Genomic DNA, 24118 nt, shown 5'->3' on the forward strand with positions numbered 1-24118 from the left:
ATGGTATGTATTAATAGAACAACAAAAATAAATATACTTTAGATTATTATTGGCTTGCTTGCTATTATATAGACTTTATGTATAGCCATAAGCTTTCTACTAGTTCATTAGCATCGTCATCAAGTGGTTCCCTTAATTCCAGGATCAACTTATCCTTTGAGGACGTGCTATGCTTTAGGATGTGATCGTATATGATGTCTATCAAAAGGTCTTCTTTGATGCCCAAATATTCTTCTATCAATTCGCCAATGTAAGTTTTGATCTTGCTAAGACTTTGTTCGTCGAACTTGATAATATCGTCTGTCATGACCACCGTCGCATCTAGGTCGTCGTTCTGTTGCAGCAGTTGTACTTGCACTTCCTCGACAGAAACTTTGTCGTCTACCGCGACTGGTTCTGGGTCGTGATGACCGCCAACTTCCGTCGCTTCTTCTAAAGCGTCTTGCTTGTCGAACTCCTTTTCCTTCTCTCGGGCCACTGCGCGCTGCTTCAAGTATTCAGAATGGTTCACCCGGTATAAATGTTTGAACTCATCAAAGTTCTTCACCTGCTCCACGTACTTGAACTTATTGTCTATAAGATCATCTTCATAGTTCTGTAACGCGACTAGTTCGTTTCTCAAACGAGTCACTTCGGTTCGCATCAACTCGCTTTGAATCCTTAGCATGTTGTTGTATCTTTCTTGTTGCTCCGCGTTTTCCTTTTCGGCCATCATAGCTTCATATTCTTCATCATTGAGCTCTTCATATTCATCCTCCAGAAGAACAGTTGCAGACACAGAAGTATCAGAAACTGGCCCTAATCCAGACTTATCCACTTTATTACTACTGCTATTCTGCAACAGATTGAAGATATTGTGTAGCCTCTCTTTGGTTTTACGACGCTCTTGTTCAATCTCCTTCTTCCGATGGTTTTTTTCGATAGTTAACACCTTGGTCCTGAACTTGATTATATCCTTGATGATCTTCTCCTTCATCGTCTTGGGCACATCCACAAGCTCCGAGTTGTCGACCTTGTACTTCGAATAGTAATTCATAACTTTGTCCAAATCTTCTGTACCAGTAGTCGACAGCTCCTGTTCGAAGTTGGCTCGGTTACTGAGAAACCCCTCTATATCTCCTTCGATTGTCGTCAATGTCGCACTGTCAATGCTTGACGATTCTTCATCGTCAACTTTGTCCATATACTCATCCAACTGATTATCGTAACAGATCTCCACATCGTCTTTAGAAAGTATTCGACGAAGCAAACTGATATCATACACTTTCCGGAACCAAATAACATCCTCAATTGTAGCAAACCGTATGAAGAGTAGTCTGTTTTCGTCTAAGAGTTCATGATGGATCTGACTCCAAATAAACTCCTTTTTCCCTTGTAACAAAAGAGCTTTCCAAATGGTTTCGACAGCGATTCGTTTGACATTGGGGAAGTTCCTTGCAGTTATAGTCGTCAACTCTTGGAGTAAATTCTTTGGATAAAACTCGCTAATTTCAACAAAGTTGTGGATTTGCTGCTTATCATCTAGTTGGGTTTCCTTTTTCAATTGAGCTGCTGTTCGTTTGAGTGTATCGTTATTGGTGGCTTCAGGGTAAGTGCCAAGGGCCAGGATCTTCGAATCATTGGCTTCAACCAAAGAGGAAACATCTGTGTCTGAAGGAATGGGGATTTGGAACGCTCTCGCTGGAAATATCAAGTTGGTGTCGTTGAAAGTTAACGGTTTGAGATGTGACAATATCAGAGGTTTCTTCTGCCCGTTGTAGGCAGCAGTAAGCGTAGACTCCATTAGAATATTAGGATAGATGAGTGATTGCAATTAAAATACTGATAGAACGTAATAGTGGGGATGGTTAGGACAAGCCTGTAGTGGTGTAATGAATGAAGTAGAGTGTATAGTGTCTGGTATTTAATATTAATATTGATACCTATTTCGTAATTCTAGTTCTACAAATTGATTGCGCGATGATTGAAATTTACTTTGAAACTTCTTCATTTTCGTTGTACTTCTAACTACACTGTCAAGATCCATTCAAGATGAACTCGTTCAGACCTATAGATCTTGTAAGGTTATCCAATAAGAACGAGCTCAATGCTAATATACCGCATGAGCGTTTAAAGCTTCAAATTAATGAGAATCCAATGGCCATCAGTGGATGGGACCAGCTTTTCCGTCTAATCGATGATACAGTTGCCCAATTGTACGACAAAAGTAACACTGATGCAATTAATAGCCAGTTCAAACAGTTTATCCACAATACATATAGCGAGTTCCTTGCCCGATTTCCATGTGCTGAATCATATTGGCAGAAATGGCTGGTTATCGAATACAAACTACATAACGACAAATCCAAATCGATCGCGGTACTTAAGAACGCTGTGGACCTGGTTCCTGGGTCGCTAGCTCTTTGGAACGACTACCTCGATATTTTAATTGATGACTACGAAAATTGTGCGACACCAACGATAGTCGACCAAAAATTAGAACTACTTCGGTCGGAATTCCCACGAGCAGTTTCCGCAGTTGGATGGCATTTCAACGCCGACACTTTATGGGATAAGATCATTCAGTTTGAACTTAAACTTCAACTTCAATCTCAAGAAGCTTTAGCATACTACAAACAAGTGGTTCGTATACCGTTATATGAATATTCACGGTATTACATGCATTTTACAGAGTTTATCAAACAGTTCGATTTAGAGAAATCCTTCGACCTGAATATTTTCGCACCTCATTTTTCGACCTACGGCGTAACCAGTGTGGAACAATTAACTAATGAAGAGAAAAAAACTATAGTTGACTCCCATTATGAATCTTTATTTCAAGAAACTCAGAAATGGGTTACTGCAGTGTGGCCATTTGAATCTCAAATCACTCGTCAATTCTTCATACCTACTGAAATAGAAGTAATTGCACAGGAAACTTCAAAATGGATAGAATACCTCGATGCAATCATACTTCTTCACAAAGAGTCCCCCACACCTGTGTCATTTGACTTTGTAAGTAGTATTTTTGAACGAAGTCTTATTCCCAATTGCTACAACGAAAACTTGTGGCTCAAGTACATTGCATTTATTAATAAGTATGAAGTCGATGAAAAAGCAAAAGATATCAAATTGACATCCATCTTCAACAGGGCAAGCACTCTGTTCATACCTTTAGAAGAAACAGAGTTGAGGAGTCTCTATATCAAGTATCTTTCTAGTACGGGGGGCTTTTCTTTGGCGAATGAATATTGCTTCGAATGGATAAAGAATCTTGATGGTTCAACCTTTTCACGCTACTTGAAGAAGCCGTATTTGGCATTTGTTGGGTACTTGATAGATTTATGGGAAAACCATATGTCTTCAGTTGATCTCTGCCTGATAACCCTGATCATAATTATTGACTTCTTCGACAAGGTGGACTCGTACAACAAGAAACAAGAGATCAAACTAGTCGATTCAAGTTTAAAAAAGAATTCAAAATTTGATTATGGATATGTGAATACGCTTTCCAAGGTACTCAATGCTAGCTCCATTTGCATTATAGTTTCTAAGCATTTGCACCTACTACTCAAATCTCAGGGCCCTGAAAGCTATAAAGCAATTAGGAGCTTCTACAACAAATATCACGAAGAAGATGCACTCAAAGGTTCGACCAAATTCTGGAAGTTCATGGTCGAACACGAGGGAATCATCAAGTTCAACATTAACAACTTGAGAAGCATAATAAAGTTTATAAAGACTAAAACAAACCTTCCCAAATCTTCAGTCGACGCATTGACCGATTTGGTTTATGATATCTACACTTCAAATTACGACGCCGTGTTGGCAGTAGGTCAAATCGACGACACTGTTGTGCGACATTGGAACGACGTTGATAATTCGTTGTCTATTAACACGGACGCATTCTTGAGATTTAGCGAGAACAATTATTTGGTCGATGATATTGTTTCGAGTAAAAGACCGCCAGTGAGACTCAGTAAAGAGGAGGAATTGAAGAGGTTGTATAAGCTGAATATTGGTAACCCAGGAATCATGGTAGATAAGAGTCCTAACGTTGTTAATTCCTTAATTTTCGACGGAAAACACATTTCATTGGTCGACATTGGTGATGGTAATAATACAGAAAAATTGGTACCACCAGAAACACCAATGTTCCGGAACGTTGAAAAGGCCAACCAAGCAATAGAATACCCCAAATATTTAAATATATAAAAGTCTATTGAATGCTATACAACAAACACTTCCACCAACTTTCCAAAATCCAAACCGTCTCCGCTATTGATTTCGAACACTTTTAGGCCCGTGAGATTGTATATACCTTTTGAAATACCAATTAATGTTAACTCCGTTTCAAATACTGAGTTTGGGTCCAATGGTCCTATTCGGATATCGTTGTTGAGAACTATCACTCCATTTTGTTGTTGCTTGAGTGAACTGTATTGCGATTGCAAGTCGAGCTTGTTGTAGATTAAAATATCACCCGTAGCTTTGGTACTGGATAGTAAATTGGAAGACAGGAAGTTGTTATTGTTAAATTGCAACCCTGGGTTGACATAAACTGGATTAAAATTGATTGGATTCTGCATAATCAACGAAAGGCTCATTCTGTTTAACGAGTTATTCATCGCCTTAACCTTCCATTTGGTGACCTCGCCCAATTTCATGTTGAATCTGCCTTCGAAGATCAATTTCAAACCAGATAAGGCCGAGCTGGCATTAGTGGCTAGATTAACCGTAATTGGTGATGAGTTTAGAGGAGTTATTAGCGATCGATTCAATTTCTTCTGAGCCTGGAATGACTGTAATGGCAGTCGGCTGAACCCATTGGCGCCACCGCTGGAAGAAGGAAAGATCTTCTTGACACTTAACTTTGACAAATTGGATGACGAGCCTATGTGTGGAGTCATGACGACGTTAGACAGGATCGGAGTTTGGATTTGGGAGTACGCTTGACTCGATATTGAAGTTTTAAGGGAGTTATTTGTAGGAGGAGCAATCACACCAAAATCTAAACTTGGAGTCCAATTTGTAGTAATCGCATTGGTCAAAGGAGTGAAGCTCTGGTCGCGTCTTAACACTTTCACGGCGACTTTAAAGTTCACTGGTTTAATCGAGCTTCGGTCGGTTCCGTTCTCTGTGTTTAAATGGTCATCACATACCAATCTATAAGTCAAACTGATGGATTCAGACGACTCCAACTTAACAGGGAATTGTATAGAATCCAAACTTGCCATTGCACCAGAGTTAAAACATACGTTAACTGATTCAATCTCAAACAAATAATCTTCATCCCATTCTTTCATTAGCTTAACCAAACTCTCCGAAATGTCGATCGACAATGTGGCCAACAAGCACTCGTTTCTACCTGCTGGCTTTGTTGATTTAAGTCGGATCACCAAGGGCGTACATATATCGATATTGGTCGTAGCTCGACAAGTTATCCTATGATGGTCCTCCAATTTGAAAGTATTCAATGACTCGTTGGATGAGCTGTTTGATATTTTCCGTTCCTCTAAGATGTTATTCTGTAAAAGAGTCAATGAATTGTGGTGGAAGGGAACTGAAAGCTCAGATAACAAATTTCCATCTGCTGGAGCGAAGTCTTTAAGATGGACTTCGTGAGCACCAACATCGGGCGCGATACAAGGACTTGACTCGTGCGACTTGGGAACTTCATCGAATGGACCGTAGTAACATGAAATGACGAACTTAGGGTTGTGCAAACGCCTTTTAGGATAGACCAATGGTAATGTTACCTTCCACACTATAACCACTGTATTATCTTCGGTTTCTTTATTGAAGATAACATCGGAAGCAGTGACCTTTGTGGAAAACGTTTCAAAAGTTCCAAAGGCTGTGTCCTTTGAAGCGACGTCTTCCAAGAAGGAATTCTGAACCCCTTCGTTCTCTAGAATATCTTTAGGGATCACATTAACTTCTATATCCACGGTTGTACTGCGGGCCCGGTTCCCTTTATACACGAGATACCCGGTGATCGACTCATCGAAGAAAACAATTGTTCTCTTGCGAGTGCTGTTTAGTCGGCTCTCAAACGCTCTGTAATCTTGTTCCAACTCTCGACCGTCGCTCGGGAAATACACCGCCAAACTCATCGATGTCGGTATGAGTGTGTGTGTGTGTCACTTGGATGTAAGAGTTTGGTCGCAGTTAATTGTGGTCGCGGTGGTGGTTTATCGATAAGTGTAGATCCGCGCTATCTGTAATTAAAGTTTGGTGTTTGGATTAAGCCAAACGATTCGCGACACTAACGCAAAGCGAGGCTCCTCTGTGTACGCCACTAATGTGTGCTTACCTGTTAGGTGTCAAATCTACAAGTGTTGATAATAATAAGAGGTGTGTTGTTGTACGACATTTCCTATGACTTTTGTATCTATGATAATTCTATGAATAAATAAATATACTTGCTTGTGCTTCTATACTTTTGAATTCTCTTGAGGGGGGCTAATGATACTCGTCATATCTTTGATCCCAGTGTGCACCACCCCTCCAATGCAAACCAATACAATGACGATAAGAGAAGTTCCATACATTGCACCCACAACCTTGAAAGCGTTGCAATCGCCAAACAACACCGATAACTCAGTGTTGGATAGGGACATAGTGCCTAAGGGGAAAGTCATGGCCCAAAATGACCGGTTAAATCCGATAAGACCCCTCAACTTATGAGTATCATGAGGATGATAAGCAAACTTCCGGTTATAGTTCTTGGTAAATGGTCTGATTTTGGATAAACATGATATGATTGCTATGACTGTGCAAAAGTATCCAAATGATATAAGTAGTAATGCAATGAAAGAAGTGATAAACACAAATATAGATGCAAGAATGGCTCCTAAATCATTTCCTGAGATTTGGAGTCCTTTAATGCCGACTTCATTTAAGAATCGAATGTGATCAGAAGTGATGAGTGTATCTGTATGGTCCGCTACCAAAGTGGCTGCATTCTTACCAAATAATAATATAGCGAAAGCCCCCTGGCCCAATACACCAATAGGAAGAAATGACGTGAATACCATATTGGTTGGTGGAACTTTATACACCAAAAGTTTCCAGAAGTACACGGCAAGAATTATTGTAGCCAATGCTATAGCATTGCTCCAAAGAATATAAATGAAGAACATGGTAGTAATCTTCAAGTTAAGCGTGGGCAAATCCTGTAGGAATAATCCTCCTGATGATGCAACCACAGTCAATGTAACTATTGGCAATAAAAGTACTGAATGCAAGTTCCGAGGGTCAAGTTCATTTTGATTCCCATGTTTCTTTGCAATTAATGCAAAGTAGAACACCACAATTGCACAGTATAATGACATCAACACAGCAATCCACCAAAGAACATATATTCCTATTATCCAACGTTTCAAGGTTAAGAAATATAAAAAATTGACTAAGGTGGTGTATCCCATAGCCAAACATCCCATGAAAGGAGCAATAGCTGTATCAGAATTGAATTTAGACCAATAGCCCTTATATTTTAGACATGACCAAGTAAAGAAGAACATTGAAGTGAGAAAGAAGAACACAGCAAACCCAAACATGATTACTCCGCAAACTTTGAGCCATTCGGCGGGATATGGGAATCTGTAAAGGATGCAACTAGCAATCCCTGTTCCCATGATGGGGACAAAGAATGCGGGGTGAAATCCTTTGACCAACCTCTGGTCTATGACTTCCATTAATCTTTCATATATTCCTGGGGTACCTAACGTTGACATTTCGTATTCAAGTTCTGACTCAGTACTGTGGCGTTCTACCATAATGAGGTGAAAAGGTTAACAATTAATGGAATAATTGTGCAGAAAACAAAGAGGATTATAATGAAATTGTCCTATAAGTTGATTTCAAGCGATTCATAAGTATTTCTAAATTCAAAGAACCAAAAGTTGAAAGAGGTAGCTGCAAGATGTCTTTATAAATACCCCCCATGGCTGAAATAAAGGATGACCTGTGGCGGCCGCTCCGATGACTCTTCTGGGAACCCGAGTTAAGATCGGGAGTTAATTCCCTGCAAAGCTCCATTAGTGTACTTACCAAAGAAAAAAATTAGTGCCATACGGCTCCACAGTTTCCTATTGGGATGCATTTAATTCCCGCTGGAGTGACTCTTCTTGGACATGTGACAATGAAGCTGACGTGGAAAGGGTTATAAGCCCGCGTCGGGAACGCTCTCCGTGTACCTACCACTGTGAAACTTATGTGGCATTTTGCCACAATTTCCTAAACGGAATTACAGCGGACCTTAAAGTCCCGCTCTCCAAAACCTCCTACAGGACACGCATTATTACTCATGAATTTTTTGAGGCTTATAGATGAAACAACCTATACCCTTATTCACTGAAAATGTGACATTGTACACATTCCAAAAGTGACACGGAATCCGACTGAGTCAAGGAGTGTGTGGTTACCGTGCATGAGTATCGGGCCATAAAATAAGGAGCGGCCCTTAAAATAGAAAGCGGGCCTTATGAGAGCGGGCCAATTAGGAGCGGCCCCGCTCCTTCTGAAATAGGGATATTTCCAAAACGGTAGGTATGTGCGATTAATATTAAGATCCGTCTGATAATGTTAAGTAAGTTTGCATTTAGTTTATAGTTTAAAAATTTACTACTTAAACAACTTAATCCCTCTTGTTTCTGCAATTAATTTACAAAAATTATAATCTCATAATATTTTATAAAGCCACAGCTAAGAACCATTACTATTGATTGGTGAACACAAGAAAGATTTAACCGCCGCTCAAACTCAACTCGTCTCTACAAAATGTTAACTGTTAATCAAACTACCCCCTCTTGTTACAGCGAAGACTGCAAGAATAGACTGGGGACTTGGGATCCACAATTATTTGAAGATATTACATTCTCCATAGAAGAAGAACAGGACCCCACAAATCAATTTGGATTATTGGTATCCCGGTTGAAACTGGTGTTAGGGAGTGACAGGGGACTTACATCTGAAGAAATAGATGCTGATGTTATTATAAAAATGATGGAGCAGTACCATAGCGATGAAAGCGAATGGGGCAAATATGCATTAGCTGATCTTACTAGAGGATACTCCAGAAATTTGGTGGTCAATATTAATCATAATGCCAATTTATTGATTTTAGTCTGGTCACCAGGCAAAGGAAGTGCTATTCACGATCACGCACAAGCTCATTGTTGTATGAAAGTTATCAAGGGGAAATTAAGAGAATGTCTTTATGATCTTCCTGGAGAAGAAGGTCAACCATTGGTGCTGAAGAAAGAAACTGTACTTGACAGAAATGATGTTGGGTATATCAATGATAGCATTGGACTTCATCGGATTAAGAATGAATTAGATGATCAGATATCCATATCATTACATTTATATACTCCACCGTATGCTGCTTTACATGGATGCTGCATGTATGAATTCGAAACTGGGAAGAAACATCACGTTAATATGTCTAAATATTATGCTTTACAAGGCAAAGTTGTTGGAACAAAGAATGCATCAACTTGTTAAAGTATAATAATCAATAAATATGAAACATTATAGTGTACATATTCACAATAATTCACTTACATTTACATACATATACATGCGCATACATTATTCATTGCATATACATATCTTCTGGGTTATCTCCATACCCACAATCCTGCATATAATATTGAAAAAAGTGCCCAGTATTAGTCCGTTAATTGATCATGCTTACAGTTGGCTAAATCCAGTATCTTTACTGGTTCCAAGGGACCGTACACAATAAGATGGCATCAAGAAACCAGGTGTATTATGGTCCTAGACCACTAAAGCCGCTCAATGATAATATGCGGCATGGATTTGATGAGGACTATAACTCCGAAAACTTTTTGAGCTTACTTGCCAACACCTTCTACATTTATTTCGATGATAAAAGACACAACACCAATGGGAATCCGATACCTGAAGAGCTGAAGTTTGGTCGAGCCTTGTATAAAAATTTCCAGCCCATAACCGATTGGAAAGTCATGAGAGAACGACAAAAGACCGTGAGTGCCCTACTAGTGATATGCTTAAACATTGGTGTCGATCCACCGGACGTTATGAAAACGTACCCTTGTGCTAAGTTCGAAGCTTGGGTTGATCCTTCAATCTTCACCGACACAAAGAAGGCACTAGAAGCCATGGGGAAGAATCTCCAGAACCAATACGAAACACTCTCTTTAAGAACAAAGTATAAGCAATCTCTTGATCCCTGTGTTGAAGATATCAAACGGTTCTGCAATACCTTACGAAGGAATGCTAAAGAGGAACGAATACTCTTTCATTATAACGGCCATGGTGTACCTCAACCTACTAGTTCTGGAGAGATATGGGTCTTTAACCGAGGATATACCCAGTACATTCCTATCTCCCTTTATGATCTTCAAACCTGGTTGGGAGCTCCCGTGATCTTTGTATATGATTGCAATAGTGCTGGAAACATTGTTCATAACTTCAAGAAGTTTGTACAAAAGAGAATTGATGATGATAATGACGGTAAACATGATGAAAGTGCCCAATCTCCTACATCTGCTTATTTGGATTGTATTCAATTGGCTGCCTGTAGAAGCAATGAATTGCTTCCTATGCTGCCAGATCTTCCTGCTGATTTGTTCACCTGTTGTTTAACTTGTCCCATTGATATCAGTGTAAGATGGTTCATTATGCAATCTCCACTCCGCTCTAATTACTACTCCCTTCTACCTAGAAACTCCGTCGGTAACGTGATCATCCCAGGTAAATTAACAGAAAGAAAGACCCCGCTAGGGGAATTGAATTGGATCTTTACAGCCATAACTGATACCATTGCATGGACTTGTTTATCTCGTCCAATATTTAAAAGACTCTTTAGACAAGACTTGATGGTTGCTGCCTTATTTCGAAACTTCCTATTAGCCAAGAGAATCATGCCTCATCTAAGTTGTAATCCCATGAGTGATCCTCCGTTACCTGAAAGTGTTCGTTACCATCCCATGTGGGACTCTTGGGACTTGGCAATAGATCAAGTGTTGTCTCAATTGATCAAGAACTTAACTCCAGAAACGACTACACCTTCATCAAAGGTGCTGGTAGTCCCTCCAACTCCACAATTAAATGGAAAGTTGTCCGATGACAAAAATAAAATATCATCATCAAATTCAAATGCATCAGCAACATCAACAACTGCTACAACTCCAATACAACAACAACAACCAGGAACGTTTAGTAACTACCAACATTCAACATTCTTTGAACAACAATTAACAGCATTTGAAATATGGTTGAAGCATGCGGGTCCCTCAACAAAACAACCTCCAGAACAACTTCCTATTGTGTTGCAAGTGTTATTATCACAAGTTCACAGATTAAGAGCATTGATATTACTTTCAAAGTTTCTTGATCTTGGTCCATGGGCAGTTTACCTTTCACTTTCCATTGGTATCTTTCCCTATGTTCTCAAGCTCTTACAAAGTCCAGCACAAGAACTCAAGCCAGTATTGATCTTCATTTGGGCCAGAATAATGGCTATAGATTATCGTAATACACAACAGGAATTGTGTAAAGACAAAGGATACAACTATTTTTATTTCATTTTGAACACAGTGTCAGCCAATGGAACTCCAGGCAATGGATCGACAACTAATAATATAATCAATGATGATCATAAGGCCATGAGTGCCTTTATCTTGACGTTATTTATAAAGGACTTTAAGAATGGCCAACGGCTATGTTTCTCCATCGAAATTATAAGTAATTGTCTTAAGTTCATTCAGACCAGTGAAAACCCTCTTTTAAGACAATGGTGTTGCTTATTACTCTCTCAGCTTTGGAACAAGTATCCTGATGGGAAATGGGTCATTTACAAAGATGGATATCTTAATAAATTACTTGGATTAGTCAATGACCCCATTCCGGAGGTTAGAACCTCGATCATATTAGCCTTGACCAATTTCTTGAATGATGATGAAGTGGTGGCTGTCAATGTTCAACAACAGGCTAACATAACGGCAGATTTAAGGAAAGATGCTTTGAAACAACAAGATTTGAAATTAGCCAGTGCCATATTAGGATTAATTGGAGATGGGTCTTCAATGGTTAGAAAGGAAGTGGTTTATTTCATCAACCGATTCATCACCATCTATCATAAGTTTTTTCTTGTTGTTGCATTCAATCAATTAGAAGAAGAGATTGTGTTGATTGACGAAGCCAACTATTTGAATGAATTCAGAAAGAAATCTCCTGCCTATGGTTCCATCTTCAGCTCCATTTGGAAATCTTTACTCATTCTTTCAGAAGACCCGTATTTGGAAGTGAAACAATTGGCTGAAACATTGATTGACTCAGTCATGGTCAAATTGAATGAAAGTGAGCTTGGACCTCTTGTATGTGAAATGCAAGACTATTTACTTAGCAAATCCACCATTGACATTGAGCTGGGGTTCAAACCAAATCGACCCGTGGTCAACAAACAATTAGCGTCAACAGCCAACAATCATAACAGCAAGAGACAAGTGTCCAGTGGATCAATGATTCAACATAAGCAAAACAAATTAACCATCAATGGGTCTTCGTTGACGACAACGTCGCGATCCTATTCAATGAATGGAATGAACAGCAGCAGCCATCACCAAGATCAAGAGTCTATAATAGGCAAGTTAAAGACCATGTCGTTTTCCAAACTAGTTAAAAGTTTCCATATTAATGATGAAAACGATTTAAACAACTTAACTCGGATATTAAACAGTGGTCCTGTGGTCACCAATTATGGAGCAGAATATAAACCTTTAACTCCCAGATTTCAACCTAGAGACTTAAAGAAGAAACCTGACCTTGCAAATGAATCAGGCTTTTTTAAATATAGTTGTGAATACTTTCAAGAACCGCAAATGTCCAAGAATGAAATCGACGAACCAGGCTCAATTGAATATGCCAAACGACTCTGGAGACGGAATAGAAATGAAGCCATTATTCAAGAAACCCAACCTCAAAAGAATCTAGCCATACAAGGAAATTGGAATAAACTGATCACGGTGCTTGATAACAAAGTTCAACCCAAACTATTGAGGTTTGCCCAATTTGAAAAGGTTCTTATTGCCAGTGACGAGAAGGATAACGTCACTGTTTGGGATTGGGAAAAGAATGAAACCATCAAGAAGTTCTCCAATACCAACCCCTTTGGTACGAAGATCACCGATATGAAACTAGTCAATGAAGATGATTCCGCCTTGTTGATGTTGGGGTCTTCCGATGGAGTCATTAAGGTGTATCGTAATTTCCACATGTCCAAAGAATATGAAGATAGACCAGTGGAATTAATAGCTTCTTGGAGAGCATTGACGGATTTGTTGCTTACCTCCAAGAGTTCAGGGTTGATTTCCGAATGGCAACAATCAAGAGGGTCCCTTTTGGTAAGTGGTGATGTCAAGATCATCAGAGTATGGGATGCCTTGAGAGAAATGTGTTTGGTGGATATTCCGGCCAGATCAACGTCTTCCATCACGTCTATCACTTCGGACCAGGTAGCAGGCAATATCTTTGTTGCGGGCTTTGAAGACGGAAGCGTAAGAGTTTATGATAGACGATTGGACTCCAGAGAGTCAATGGTTAGAACTTGGAATAGCACCAAATTCCAACAACAGCAACAGCAGCCCTCAACAAGAGCTGGTGGTGCTATCCAAAACGTCCACATGCAACGTGGAGGGTATAGAGAGTTGGTAAGTGGCTCCTCAACTGGATTGGTCAATATTTGGGACATTAGACAATCAGAAGCAGTGTCATCTTTTGATATAAGTCCAGAGAAGTCCTTACGGTGTATTGATGTTCATGAGCATGCTCCTATCGTAGTCACTGGCTCCAAACAAACTAACATATGGACTACGTCAGGAGACTTGATCTCGACTTTGAAACAACCTCATGATACGTCATATTTGGGTAGTCGTACTTCGGGTTATCTCCACAACACAGCGTATCATCCTCATAGAATGATGGTGGCTACCAATTATAATCAGGATGGCCATATTAACATCTACACGTGCACAGAGAATGCATTTGAGTATTAGACTAGTTATAGATAGATGCTACACCACTTTGGATGTATACTACACCCCAACACCAGATGTATACTGCTCCAAATATATGCTACACCAACCTAGATATATTCTACACCCCAACAGCAACATGCGATCCATCCCAACACTAATTCAACCTATAGACACATGTTACACCAGACGTATAAGCCATACCCAACAATATGTCTGACTTAGACCTGTCAACTCAACTTAGTCTTTGCTTTTCTTTGTGTAATTCGTGTCACCGCGATCGGCGTTATAAAGCCGAATGAAAATTCATATACCAACAAAAACCACCATACTCCCAAACTCTATATTATATACATATATAAGTAGCTCTTTTTTGCCACCACAGCACCTGCTTTTTCGTTTTGTTTCCGTATTGATGCTGCTTTCGTCAGAGCTAGCGGCCGGAATCGAGGGCGATGAGCTCGTAAATGATCTTCATCGAGTTAACTTGGATCTGGAGCTCGCTCCACCACAAATAACTGTGGTTCAAAGTATGCTAAGTGCTTGCCTGGGATCACTTCTCACGTCTCTTGTTGTTACACCATTTGATGTTGTTAGAGTCAGAATTCAACAGCAAGAAGTCTTGACCAAAGATTGTTGCAATCCATCAATGGTATCACCGCCATCATCATCAGCATCAGCAGGTAGGACCGCATTCCAGCAAAGTCACCCCTTGCTGACAACACAACATAGCCCCAATGAACCGTTTTGGATCAACAAATCTTACTGTGGGACGTCACCAGATTGTACTAAGATAACATCCACCTACCAAGGGCTACTACGCATTCTGAAGAATGAAGGTATCCGTACGCTTTGGCGGGGGCTTTCCATAACATTATTAATGTCTATTCCTGCCAACGTTATTTATTTCACAGGGTATGAATACATTAGAGACCACTCATTTATCCCCAATCACCCTTTGAACCCTCTTCTTTGTGGATGTCTATCTCGTACTATAGCTGCAACAGTGATCTCCCCGTTTGAGTTGATCAAAACAAGGTTGCAATCTATCCCAGCAGGTGCCAAAAATGGTGGTGGTGATCATGTAGTTCGTGACTTGCTACAAGAAATGTACGCCACAACCAGAGCCAAAGGTTTAGGAACCTTGTTCAAAGGATTACAGATCACGTTATGGAGAGATGTACCGTTTTCAGGGATATATTGGTCGTGTTATGAAACATCCAAAGTTCAAATTGGGAAACTTTTTAAAGCTGATTTCAGTCATCAAAACACTGAAAGTGGTGATGATTGGAGAATCTTCGCCACCAGTTTCCTTTCAGGTTCGTTAGCTGGTACATTAGGAGCAATAGGTACCCATCCATTTGATGTAGGGAAAACACGTCTTCAAATTGCAACAGACGTAGAATCGCTGGCAAAAAAGCAACCCTCGATGTTCTTGTCCCTCTATAACATCTACAAGACGGAGGGAATAAGTGCATTATATGCTGGGATTGGACCAAGAGTGCTCAAAATAGCACCAGCTTGTGCTATCATGGTATCTTCGTATGAAGTGGGAAAGAAGCTTTTTAAGAACGATCAATAGAACCTTGTACATAATATTAATATGGTTAAATCAATAATATTATAGTAGGATACCTTCCTTCTCTTATCCCCATGTTTCCCGTGGTTGGTACAGTGCAAATGTGGATAATATTCTTTGACCACGAGTGGCGCCTTTGTTTGTGGATGGCACCTCAGCGTTACGAAGCACCACTCCATTATCACCACTGAATCCAGAAGTGGGGGTTGGCAATAACACGGTATCCAATTGCTTACTTCCTCGAATCAACTCTTCTCTCTCGGAGTATTCCGTCGGAGTTTTGAACCCTTCAGTATCGGACTTGAACTTTCCAGCTGGCGATTCTTGTATAGTAGACTGAGGATGGTTCCCAGCAGAAGTATTTTCTTGAGCTAACCTGCTGCTAATAATCATATTGCTACTATACCCCTCCAATAAAGAGCTCTGATACTCATTGACTATACTATGCAATTGAGAAGAAGTCACCAGAAGTCGAAGCAAATAACTTAAAATTGCATCCTTTAAATCTGTTGATAATGAAACCGCTAGTTGGTTCTCCAATACCCTGATGTTTTCTGCATCTTCCTCCAAGCTTTCATAAGCCAAATTGGTCTTTGCAGCATTTCTACCAATCCTCTTGGTTAGGTCTTCAAAATGTGCCAAATTCTTCTTGCTTTGAGCAATCTTATCCATAAGCTTCTTCTCTCGTTCATAGATGTTCCCAAAGGAGTTCTTGAGCTTTTCTATCTCCTCTGCTAGCAGCGTATGTATTTCTTCATTGGTTTGCATTAACGCCACCATCTTGGTGACCATATCTGAGTTCTGACTCTGACAAAGTACTTTATTCCATTGATTGATCTCCACACCAAAATCACCATAACTCTGTGATAATCTTGCTTCCATCCTAATGATTCTCCCAAGAGTCCCTTGTAATGTATGCGACAGTAGATTGGTTGTAGCGCCAGTATTTGCAAAGGGTTTAGTTAGCGCCCGCTTAACCGAGGCCCCTCGCCCGTTACACGGTTGTGGAGTGTACGATGTTCGTGTACGATAATCATGACTGGGGTTTATACTTGACAAGGGTATTTGGGACTCTCCCGAGGGCGTATACTGGATACCAGAGGTTGTTGATAGCATGTCTCTAAACATGCTGCAAAAATATGGGTGCAAATTATTGATAAAGTACACTCCAAAAATATAGAGAACACTCACGGTTATTCAATATGCGTGCATATACCAATGTACTATGTAGCGGTAGCACAGTAGTAAAAGTTACAGTAGTAAAAGTAGTAAAAGGCACAGTAGTAGAAGTAGCAGTAATAAAGTGAATATATGTCGTCGTATGTTTATATATGTTGTTGTCAAGTGCGACTTATCACGACATTTTTATATGGATAGATATATACTCATACTATTTACACTAAACATTGTCTCTACTTCTTCTTAGAAACTTCTTCATCAATGTTCAACCCCGTGATATCAGCAATCGACTTTCTAAGCGATACAACGGTATCCTTAACATACTTGTTACTGGCCTCGGCAGATTGTTCCAAACCGGTGATGGCTGCATCGGCTTTAGCCATGGCTAAGTCTTGTTGATGAGCAAGTTCAGGGAGTTTGGCCCTCTCCAATTGCTGGAACCAACCTGTGGTGTTACTGAATGTTTTGGGAAGGAAGAACTTGAACGACACAAGTCCAAATATAATGGGGAACGTAAGTTTAGCCAATGGTCCTCTTTGGCGAGCAGCAATGTTACCTGTCAAAGTACCAATCATTACATATATTGAGTTGGGTAAAAGATCCTCTGAGTTATCGTGCCATCCACTAACAGTATTTGTGACGTTTCTTTCAGTAGTATAATAGTTGTTAAGTTGCTCATCAACTACTTGTTGTGATGATTGATACCATGCAGAAATATTGGCTCTAATGCTTTTGAAAATGCTCTCCAATCCACTGGAAGTTCTCACAGAAATACCATTAATCAATTTGTTGGGTCCAAGCATTTCAATCTCACTACCTGCTGCTGGCACTGTAGTACCAGGAACTGGCACAACTTCATTGTCGTCCTCATAGAAGTTACGTTTGGGTGCATCGTTATAAACAGGTGATTGCATGCCATACACTATGGAGCCGGCCACAACGGGACTGATATAACGGACAGATCTCAAGCCAAGCATTAAGAAATAGATGTTTGTTTGTTGGAGCTGGTCCCAATAACTTCGACTATGCTTTTCTAATTGGCTAGTTGAAAATGTGCATTGAGTGCTGATAATTGGCGACATTATGTCGCAAACTATCATCAATATAAATGTCGTCTCATGGCAGCGCAGGAAAGCAGCCTATACCTCGATGACTTGAACTAACTTAGAGATACCTACGATAAATTATATTCGTCTATACTGAAATATGTTAAGACTAATACGGATAAGGAGGTATTCCAATAATGATGGCTTACGCCAAACGTTTTATCGTTTGACTTCATCGCAGGCTCAAGACCTCAAGTTCGATTCAGAAACCTTTCAATTCAAGGCATCGCATAATAAATCCTCTCTCCCCTTTGATATCAGAAGACATGGCGAACAGTTTGGTCAACTTGTAAGAAGTGATATATTGGATAGAGAGAACCTTCTAAATGAGGATGAGTCAGGAGTTGTTATCAAAGAAGCAGAACAAGTATCTGAATTCAGAAATGCAGATGGTTCCTTTGTTAAAGGTACTACTTCTCAAGAGGCAAGACTCGATGATGCAACTATAAAAGGACGAGTCGATAGAAAAGTCAGTACTCTTCCCTATGAAATAGCCAAAACAATCAATGAGAACATCTTGAGTCTTCACATCCCTGCGAGATTACGGGAAAGAGTTGCAAGCATTTATGAGTCACTTGGAAAGGATCAAATTCAAAAGGCGCCGGAAAACAAAATTGATGCGGATGCTTATCTAGCTGGCTTATTTCTTCAAAACTATAGTCATGTTCATCATGTATTGTTAGATTTACAGAAAAGAGTTGGGAAGGATAACTTCAAACCGAATAGAGTATTAGATATTGGATACGGACCAGGTACTGGAATGATTGCTTTGAATGAAATAATGGATGCCACAGAGGATTGGAATCCTGAAGTGAAAGACATTTATGTTGTGGGAAGAAAGAATTACGAGATGAAGAAAACAGCTAAGATATTACTTTCACGACAAGAATGTGAACAAGTTTCGAGTGTGCAACAACCTACACAAACTGAAGCTGAAGAATCTGCGGAACAACAAGACGAAAGACGTGAAACCCATGACTCTTATGGACCTGTAGATGTTTCCAAAATTAAGATTAAGTCAAGACTTCGTGATTCTATTCCATCACAGAAAAAATATGATTTGATTATTGTGAACCAAGCACTTCTTACAAGAGAATTTAACTTTCCATCTGATGTTGACACGAACATCAATATGGTTCTCCGTTTATTACAACCTGGTGGACACATTGTTTTGGTTGAACGTGGGAACTATGTTGGATTTGAAACCATTGCCCGAGCTAGGCAAATCATGATTAGACCAGAGAAGTATGATACTGAAATTGGGAAGATTCCTAGACCATATATCAAAGGGTCCAATTATAAGCCTCAGAAACTAAGAAAAGAAGATGAGTTAATTACTGACCAAGACATAAAATATGAAGAACAATTACTCAAAGAATTGGAAGACAACATTGAATCTGGAGAGAAATTGGCCAAAGAATTGGATGAAAAGTTTGGTAAAGCTACAGAAGCAGAAATTAAACTTGAATTTGAAGATGATGATAAATTTGAAGTTATGACAGAAGAAGAATCCTCGTTGAAAGGTATTGACTATCATCTATCAATTATATCTCCCTGTCCTCATCATGGAAAATGTCCATTACAACTAGGAGACCCCAAATATTACAAAATCCCGTCACATAAGCACCGGTTAAGCTTCTGTTCGTTTTCCAAAGTGGTAGAAAGACCCAAGTATACTATGGAATTGAAGAGAGGTAAGCTTTTATCAACCAAATGGGATAAAAGTGCTGAAGATGGTAGAGGTTTAGATAAAATGACCAAGAAGCAACTGAAGGCATATGAGGGAAGCGGAAGACCAGGAAGCAAGAATACTGAAAATGGGTCATTCTCATATTTAATTGCTCAAAGATCGTTGAATGATTCTGATACATTAGCTAAGATTGAACACCAACGGTCATATAACTCCGAGACTGCTAAATTAGACTTGAATGACCCTAATAATTGGCCTAGAATCATTCAGAACCCGGATAAAATAAAGAATAATGTCAAGTTACCAATGTGTGCCCCCTCGGGGAAGATTGAGACATGGACAGTCCCCAAATCACTTGGGAAGCAAGCGTACCATGATGCTCGCAAAGCCGAACGAGGGGATTTATGGGCTTTGGGGAAGAAGAGCGTTATAGTGAAGAACACTTTGAGTGAGAAGAATAAAGAAAAGTTGGAAACTCTTGCAAAGACCGAAAAGAAGGTTTTTATGAAGGAAGAAAGAAAGAGAAAGATGAAGAAGGTTATCAGTGCCAATCCTGAGATCTTTGAGAAGTCTGTATTTGAGATTGCAGATGAATATGCCACTCAATTGGAACTGTCCAAGAAGTACAGACAAAAGGGAAGAAAGATGAAGTTAGACGTTGATGTGACACAATATGAAGGTATGTGAAATAAGGGTACATATAATTATATATATATGAAAACTTGTAAATAGTAATCAAGAGTATATTAATAATAGACTACATGAATTTTATAACGTATTTTGATTATTTATTTCCAGCTATATAACAACATTGGAACCTAATTAAATTGCATAGCAAAGGTAGATGAATTCCATAGTCTATAATACAAAAGGAGACAGTACCCAGAAAAGGATACCAGGAGGAGGAAAGGTATATTTGCTTTGAACATTCATTCTTTCAGTAATTGAATATATTTAATCAATGATTCAATGGATGTCATGTGATCAAATCTCTATCGGTAGTTGTTACCTCACTTTCTTCTGAAAGAAGAACCTTCGGTCAACTTGGCCTTACCACCAGTAGGAGTACACAACACAGTGGAACAGTTTTCACAAGCAACAGCAGTTTGAGCATGGGAGAAAACAGTGGTGATGTTCAAACATCCTTGACACTTGACATCCATAAAGTAGGATCTTGGAGCTTGGACCAAAGTCTTCTTCTTGTGCTTTTGAGCTTCGGATGCTGGGCTTGGGTGCAACAAATCTTGAACTAAAACCATCTTGAACTAATGAAACTTTTGGATCAAATCTAAAGGATGTACTAACAAGTGGAAGTCTTTCTTTTAAAGTAGTAGAAGTGAAAAATTTTTCATTACTCCTCACAAGAGGAAAGAATCAGTGCGAAGATTGAGGAAGTGCACAGAACATGCCACAAAATGACAGTGATTGGTAGCGCGGAGAGTATAATCCATGATGGCTCACGTTTAAGGCAGTAGCAGTCATTGAAAAGCAGGTAATGGAGTGGAAAGGAAGACTATAGAATTCCCGAAGAAGGTTATGAAGAAATCTTTAGAGCTGTGTCTGTGTTTTCGAGTGACCTAGAACGGGTTGTTACATCGATGATGCAGTGGGTAGGGCAGTAGTCGTATGCTTCTAAAAGTGGTAACTGAAAAATACTGCATATAAGGACTAAAGGTTTTTTTTGGCTGTAGTAGCAATTTTCAGTCGTGCGCCGTTTCATAACTGTTGATGATTTTGTTCCTTTGTTTCGCACGTGACACTGTTTTTTTTTGCACCCAAACTCTGTACCTGTATACCAGTGACACAGATCGCGTATGTGGGGATCAAAATAAGGACTATAAGGGAAGAACATAAACAGCAGATAAGACACACCTTAAGCAATGGTTATGGTCCAAGCCAAGCATCGGTTATCGGTTATCCTATTATATTAACAGACAGCATTGGTTTATTATATTGACCACTATATAATTAAATATGCCTTCATAGTTACATAGTGCTGTAGTCATATAGTGTTAGGTATACAGTGTGATAGATAGACAATGAGATAGATAGATGTTCAGTTGCATGTGCTTTTGGTTCAGCCTCACTACAGTAGCAATAATACGTGAATCAAGGTCCTCTGGTTAGTGACTTATCTAAGATCTGTCTATTGTTGTGTATAGACAACCGTGCTTAATAAATATGTGCATTACACGTATACCCAGATGGTATTAAGTTATTATATATAAACAGTTATTGGCCCTATTCAGGCCACGCCCAGTACCAAGCAAGGATCGAGCCGAACATACAAAAATATATACATACAATCATAATACACATACATAGTATTAGGAAGTGTTGGATATATATACGTTGATATATACAGCAGTATCTATATATTGTTACAAGTCACAACATATATGTATATATATTACAGGTCACAACATATATATATACTACAGGTCACAACACATATATATACTACAGGTCATAACCATCAACAAAGACTTCCGTTCCAATGATGATCTCCCTTGTTGCGACCCATAAATACACAACCAAGTCGATCATCATACTTCCCCTTTCTTTTGAAAGTATCCGCCAACCTCTCCTCCAACACCATTTCCGCTACAACAGCTTCTCCATGTCGGTCCTAACAAACCTTGCCGTCGTTATCTTACTCAATTGGCTTCTAGATCTTTTGGCGGTATGGCCATGGAATTGGCTTAACGTCAGCGGTACCTGTCACACTCATGGCACAATGCACCACCAACAAGAATGTAATTGCAAAAGAAGGTCCTTAATGAAAAGTTTATGGCTTGCATTGGGTCCATCTATTTGTATGTTATCCACTCTTGGTGGGGTATTACTTGTGGTTATTGCTACTCATATGATATATCGTGCTTCTTCTGAAACTGATGGTGCACTTGGAAACGTAACCTTCCCCTTATTGTATTTGATCATTGGGTCTTTACGTATGTCTGGTATATGGATACTGAGCCAATGGGTTAAATCTGTTGCTAAACCTTTGAAAGCGGATAAACCTCAACAACAACAACAATTGCAGCCACAACAATTGCAGCCACAACAATTGCAACAATTACCTGATGATTCTCGTTTGAATCAAATAGAATCACATTATCTTGATTTGAAACAGGAAATGGCTACCATTCTTGAAAACCAACGTTCAACTCCATTAATTACTTCAACTCCATTAATTACTTCAACTCCTACATCTCCTGAATTTACAGAATTGTTACAAAATATCAACACCAATATGACTCGACTTTTGGAAAAAAAAGATTCCTTTGATCTTGCAACTCCAAATTCAGTATATGATGATCATCAAGGTTCAAATTTGGATGAAGAACTTGTATCAGTGCCATTATTCCCATTCAGTTCTCTTATGACGTCGCCAGCAATAAGAGATAAACGTGATTCTTACCTTACAGATGACGATACAGTGTTTGAAGGAATGTCAAATGGAGAATCACCATCAAATGGAACAACCCCCATTGATCTAATGTTTGAACCTTGGTCGTCAGGAAATAAACTTCATGATTATGACCATAACACTCCAACTGCTCATGATGATGATGATGATGATGATGATGATGATGATGATGATGAAGAAGAAGATGAAGAAGAAGATGATGATCCCAAACCAAGTCAGAGAATGTACTCATTGCATGGACTTCCATTAACCTCAAGTATTGAACGTTTGATAACAAGAAATACAAACCGTGTATCTATAAAGGATTTTCAAATGTCCGATGTTTCATCTGATAGTTACGTTCTTTCAAAAGATGAACGACTTACTGAAATATTATTATTCTTCATTAATTCATGTATGCATCAAATTACGATGCTGAAGTTTTTAAATGATCCCTATGGAGTTTTAAAACATGTTTTCATTGAAGTGAAGCCACACGTTAACAATTATTACCATCAAAAACTTGCAACCTATACAATGTTCACAATGTTGATAAAAAGAGTGATAGTTGAGTATTTCTATCATCATATTATAACCAAATCAATATCTCCGATTGATACAATCTTCAAGATCCATAGATTTTGTATGAGATTGATATGGAAATTCACTTATCCTTTATTCATGATCTTCATAGTCTTACCTTGGAACATACTTCGGGTATATGTTTCTATCATGTGTTTCATTCCCCGTGCACTCTTCCGGGTCTTTATAATGCTTCCCTTGTTCGGCTTTTGCGAATCACGGCGAGTGAGGAGTAAGTTCAGCAACAGCACTGAAACTGATAAAGAGTTTCAAGGTATAAAGAAATTCAGGCTATCATCCACCAACAGAATACACCAAGTTAAAACCAGAAGACTTCCTATTGAGAACTTAACCAAACGATATCATCGTGAGCATGATCATGATGAAGAGTTCAGTCGTCAGTCTGAGAGACGTTCAGAACATGTTCGATTAGCGTTCAAAGACTGACGATAATAACTGTGGATCAACGGTTCACTCAAAAGTCGTGTGACACCACAACAATTATTAATTTTGCCCTTTATTACATCGATAAGCAGTGGGGCTTTACATCCAATTACATCCAATAGT

At 39.2% G+C, this 24118-nt stretch overlaps 12 protein-coding genes across 12 annotated transcripts; 6 read left to right on the forward strand and 6 right to left on the reverse strand.

Annotated features, from left to right (window-relative positions):
* Positions 1-64: 64 nt before the first annotated feature.
* SNU71 (uncharacterized protein) lies at positions 65-1783 on the reverse strand (the record flags this gene model as incomplete). Its single annotated transcript, XM_043195001.1, has 1 exon — positions 65-1783. One exon carries the CDS (start codon positions 1781-1783, stop codon positions 65-67), a length of 1719 nt encoding a protein of 572 aa, XP_043050198.1.
* A 248-nt stretch (positions 1784-2031) lies between these two features.
* Positions 2032-4194, forward strand: PRP39 (Prp39p; the record flags this gene model as incomplete). Its single annotated transcript, XM_043195002.1, has 1 exon — positions 2032-4194. One exon carries the CDS (start codon positions 2032-2034, stop codon positions 4192-4194), a length of 2163 nt encoding a protein of 720 aa, XP_043050199.1.
* Positions 4195-4208: 14 nt separating this feature from the next.
* On the reverse strand, positions 4209-6095 carry KQ657_004329 (uncharacterized protein; the record flags this gene model as incomplete). The annotated part of the gene is made up of 1 exon (XM_043195003.1): positions 4209-6095. The coding sequence occupies one exon, from the start codon at positions 6093-6095 to the stop codon at positions 4209-4211; it is 1887 nt and encodes a 628-aa protein (XP_043050200.1).
* A 321-nt stretch (positions 6096-6416) lies between these two features.
* Positions 6417-7718, reverse strand: SSU1 (TDT family transporter; the record flags this gene model as incomplete). Its single annotated transcript, XM_043195004.1, has 1 exon — positions 6417-7718. The coding sequence occupies one exon, from the start codon at positions 7716-7718 to the stop codon at positions 6417-6419; it is 1302 nt and encodes a 433-aa protein (XP_043050201.1).
* Positions 7719-8763: 1045 nt separating this feature from the next.
* Positions 8764-9489, forward strand: CDG1 (Cdg1p; the record flags this gene model as incomplete). The annotated part of the gene is made up of 1 exon (XM_043195005.1): positions 8764-9489. The coding sequence occupies one exon, from the start codon at positions 8764-8766 to the stop codon at positions 9487-9489; it is 726 nt and encodes a 241-aa protein (XP_043050202.1).
* A 245-nt stretch (positions 9490-9734) lies between these two features.
* On the forward strand, positions 9735-14027 carry KOG1 (ubiquitin-binding TORC1 subunit; the record flags this gene model as incomplete). The annotated part of the gene is made up of 1 exon (XM_043195006.1): positions 9735-14027. One exon carries the CDS (start codon positions 9735-9737, stop codon positions 14025-14027), a length of 4293 nt encoding a protein of 1430 aa, XP_043050203.1.
* Positions 14028-14886: 859 nt separating this feature from the next.
* On the forward strand, positions 14887-15588 carry MTM1 (Mtm1p; the record flags this gene model as incomplete). Its single annotated transcript, XM_043195007.1, has 1 exon — positions 14887-15588. One exon carries the CDS (start codon positions 14887-14889, stop codon positions 15586-15588), a length of 702 nt encoding a protein of 233 aa, XP_043050204.1.
* Positions 15589-15651: 63 nt separating this feature from the next.
* KQ657_004334 (uncharacterized protein) lies at positions 15652-16467 on the reverse strand (the record flags this gene model as incomplete). The annotated part of the gene is made up of 1 exon (XM_043195008.1): positions 15652-16467. The coding sequence occupies one exon, from the start codon at positions 16465-16467 to the stop codon at positions 15652-15654; it is 816 nt and encodes a 271-aa protein (XP_043050205.1).
* Positions 16468-16997: 530 nt separating this feature from the next.
* KQ657_004335 (uncharacterized protein) lies at positions 16998-17741 on the reverse strand (the record flags this gene model as incomplete). The annotated part of the gene is made up of 1 exon (XM_043195009.1): positions 16998-17741. One exon carries the CDS (start codon positions 17739-17741, stop codon positions 16998-17000), a length of 744 nt encoding a protein of 247 aa, XP_043050206.1.
* Positions 17742-17970: 229 nt separating this feature from the next.
* RSM22 (mitochondrial 37S ribosomal protein RSM22) lies at positions 17971-20247 on the forward strand (the record flags this gene model as incomplete). Its single annotated transcript, XM_043195010.1, has 1 exon — positions 17971-20247. The coding sequence occupies one exon, from the start codon at positions 17971-17973 to the stop codon at positions 20245-20247; it is 2277 nt and encodes a 758-aa protein (XP_043050207.1).
* A 323-nt stretch (positions 20248-20570) lies between these two features.
* RPS27A (40S ribosomal protein eS27) lies at positions 20571-20819 on the reverse strand (the record flags this gene model as incomplete). Its single annotated transcript, XM_043195011.1, has 1 exon — positions 20571-20819. One exon carries the CDS (start codon positions 20817-20819, stop codon positions 20571-20573), a length of 249 nt encoding a protein of 82 aa, XP_043050208.1.
* Positions 20820-22297: 1478 nt separating this feature from the next.
* On the forward strand, positions 22298-23998 carry KQ657_004338 (uncharacterized protein; the record flags this gene model as incomplete). Its single annotated transcript, XM_043195012.1, has 1 exon — positions 22298-23998. One exon carries the CDS (start codon positions 22298-22300, stop codon positions 23996-23998), a length of 1701 nt encoding a protein of 566 aa, XP_043050209.1.
* Between the last annotated feature and the right edge of the window lie 120 nt (positions 23999-24118).

This window comes from Scheffersomyces spartinae, assembly GCF_019049425.1.
Source record: "Scheffersomyces spartinae strain ARV_011 chromosome Unknown scaffold_6, whole genome shotgun sequence".
NCBI lineage: Eukaryota > Fungi > Ascomycota > Pichiomycetes > Serinales > Debaryomycetaceae > Lizanozyma > Lizanozyma spartinae.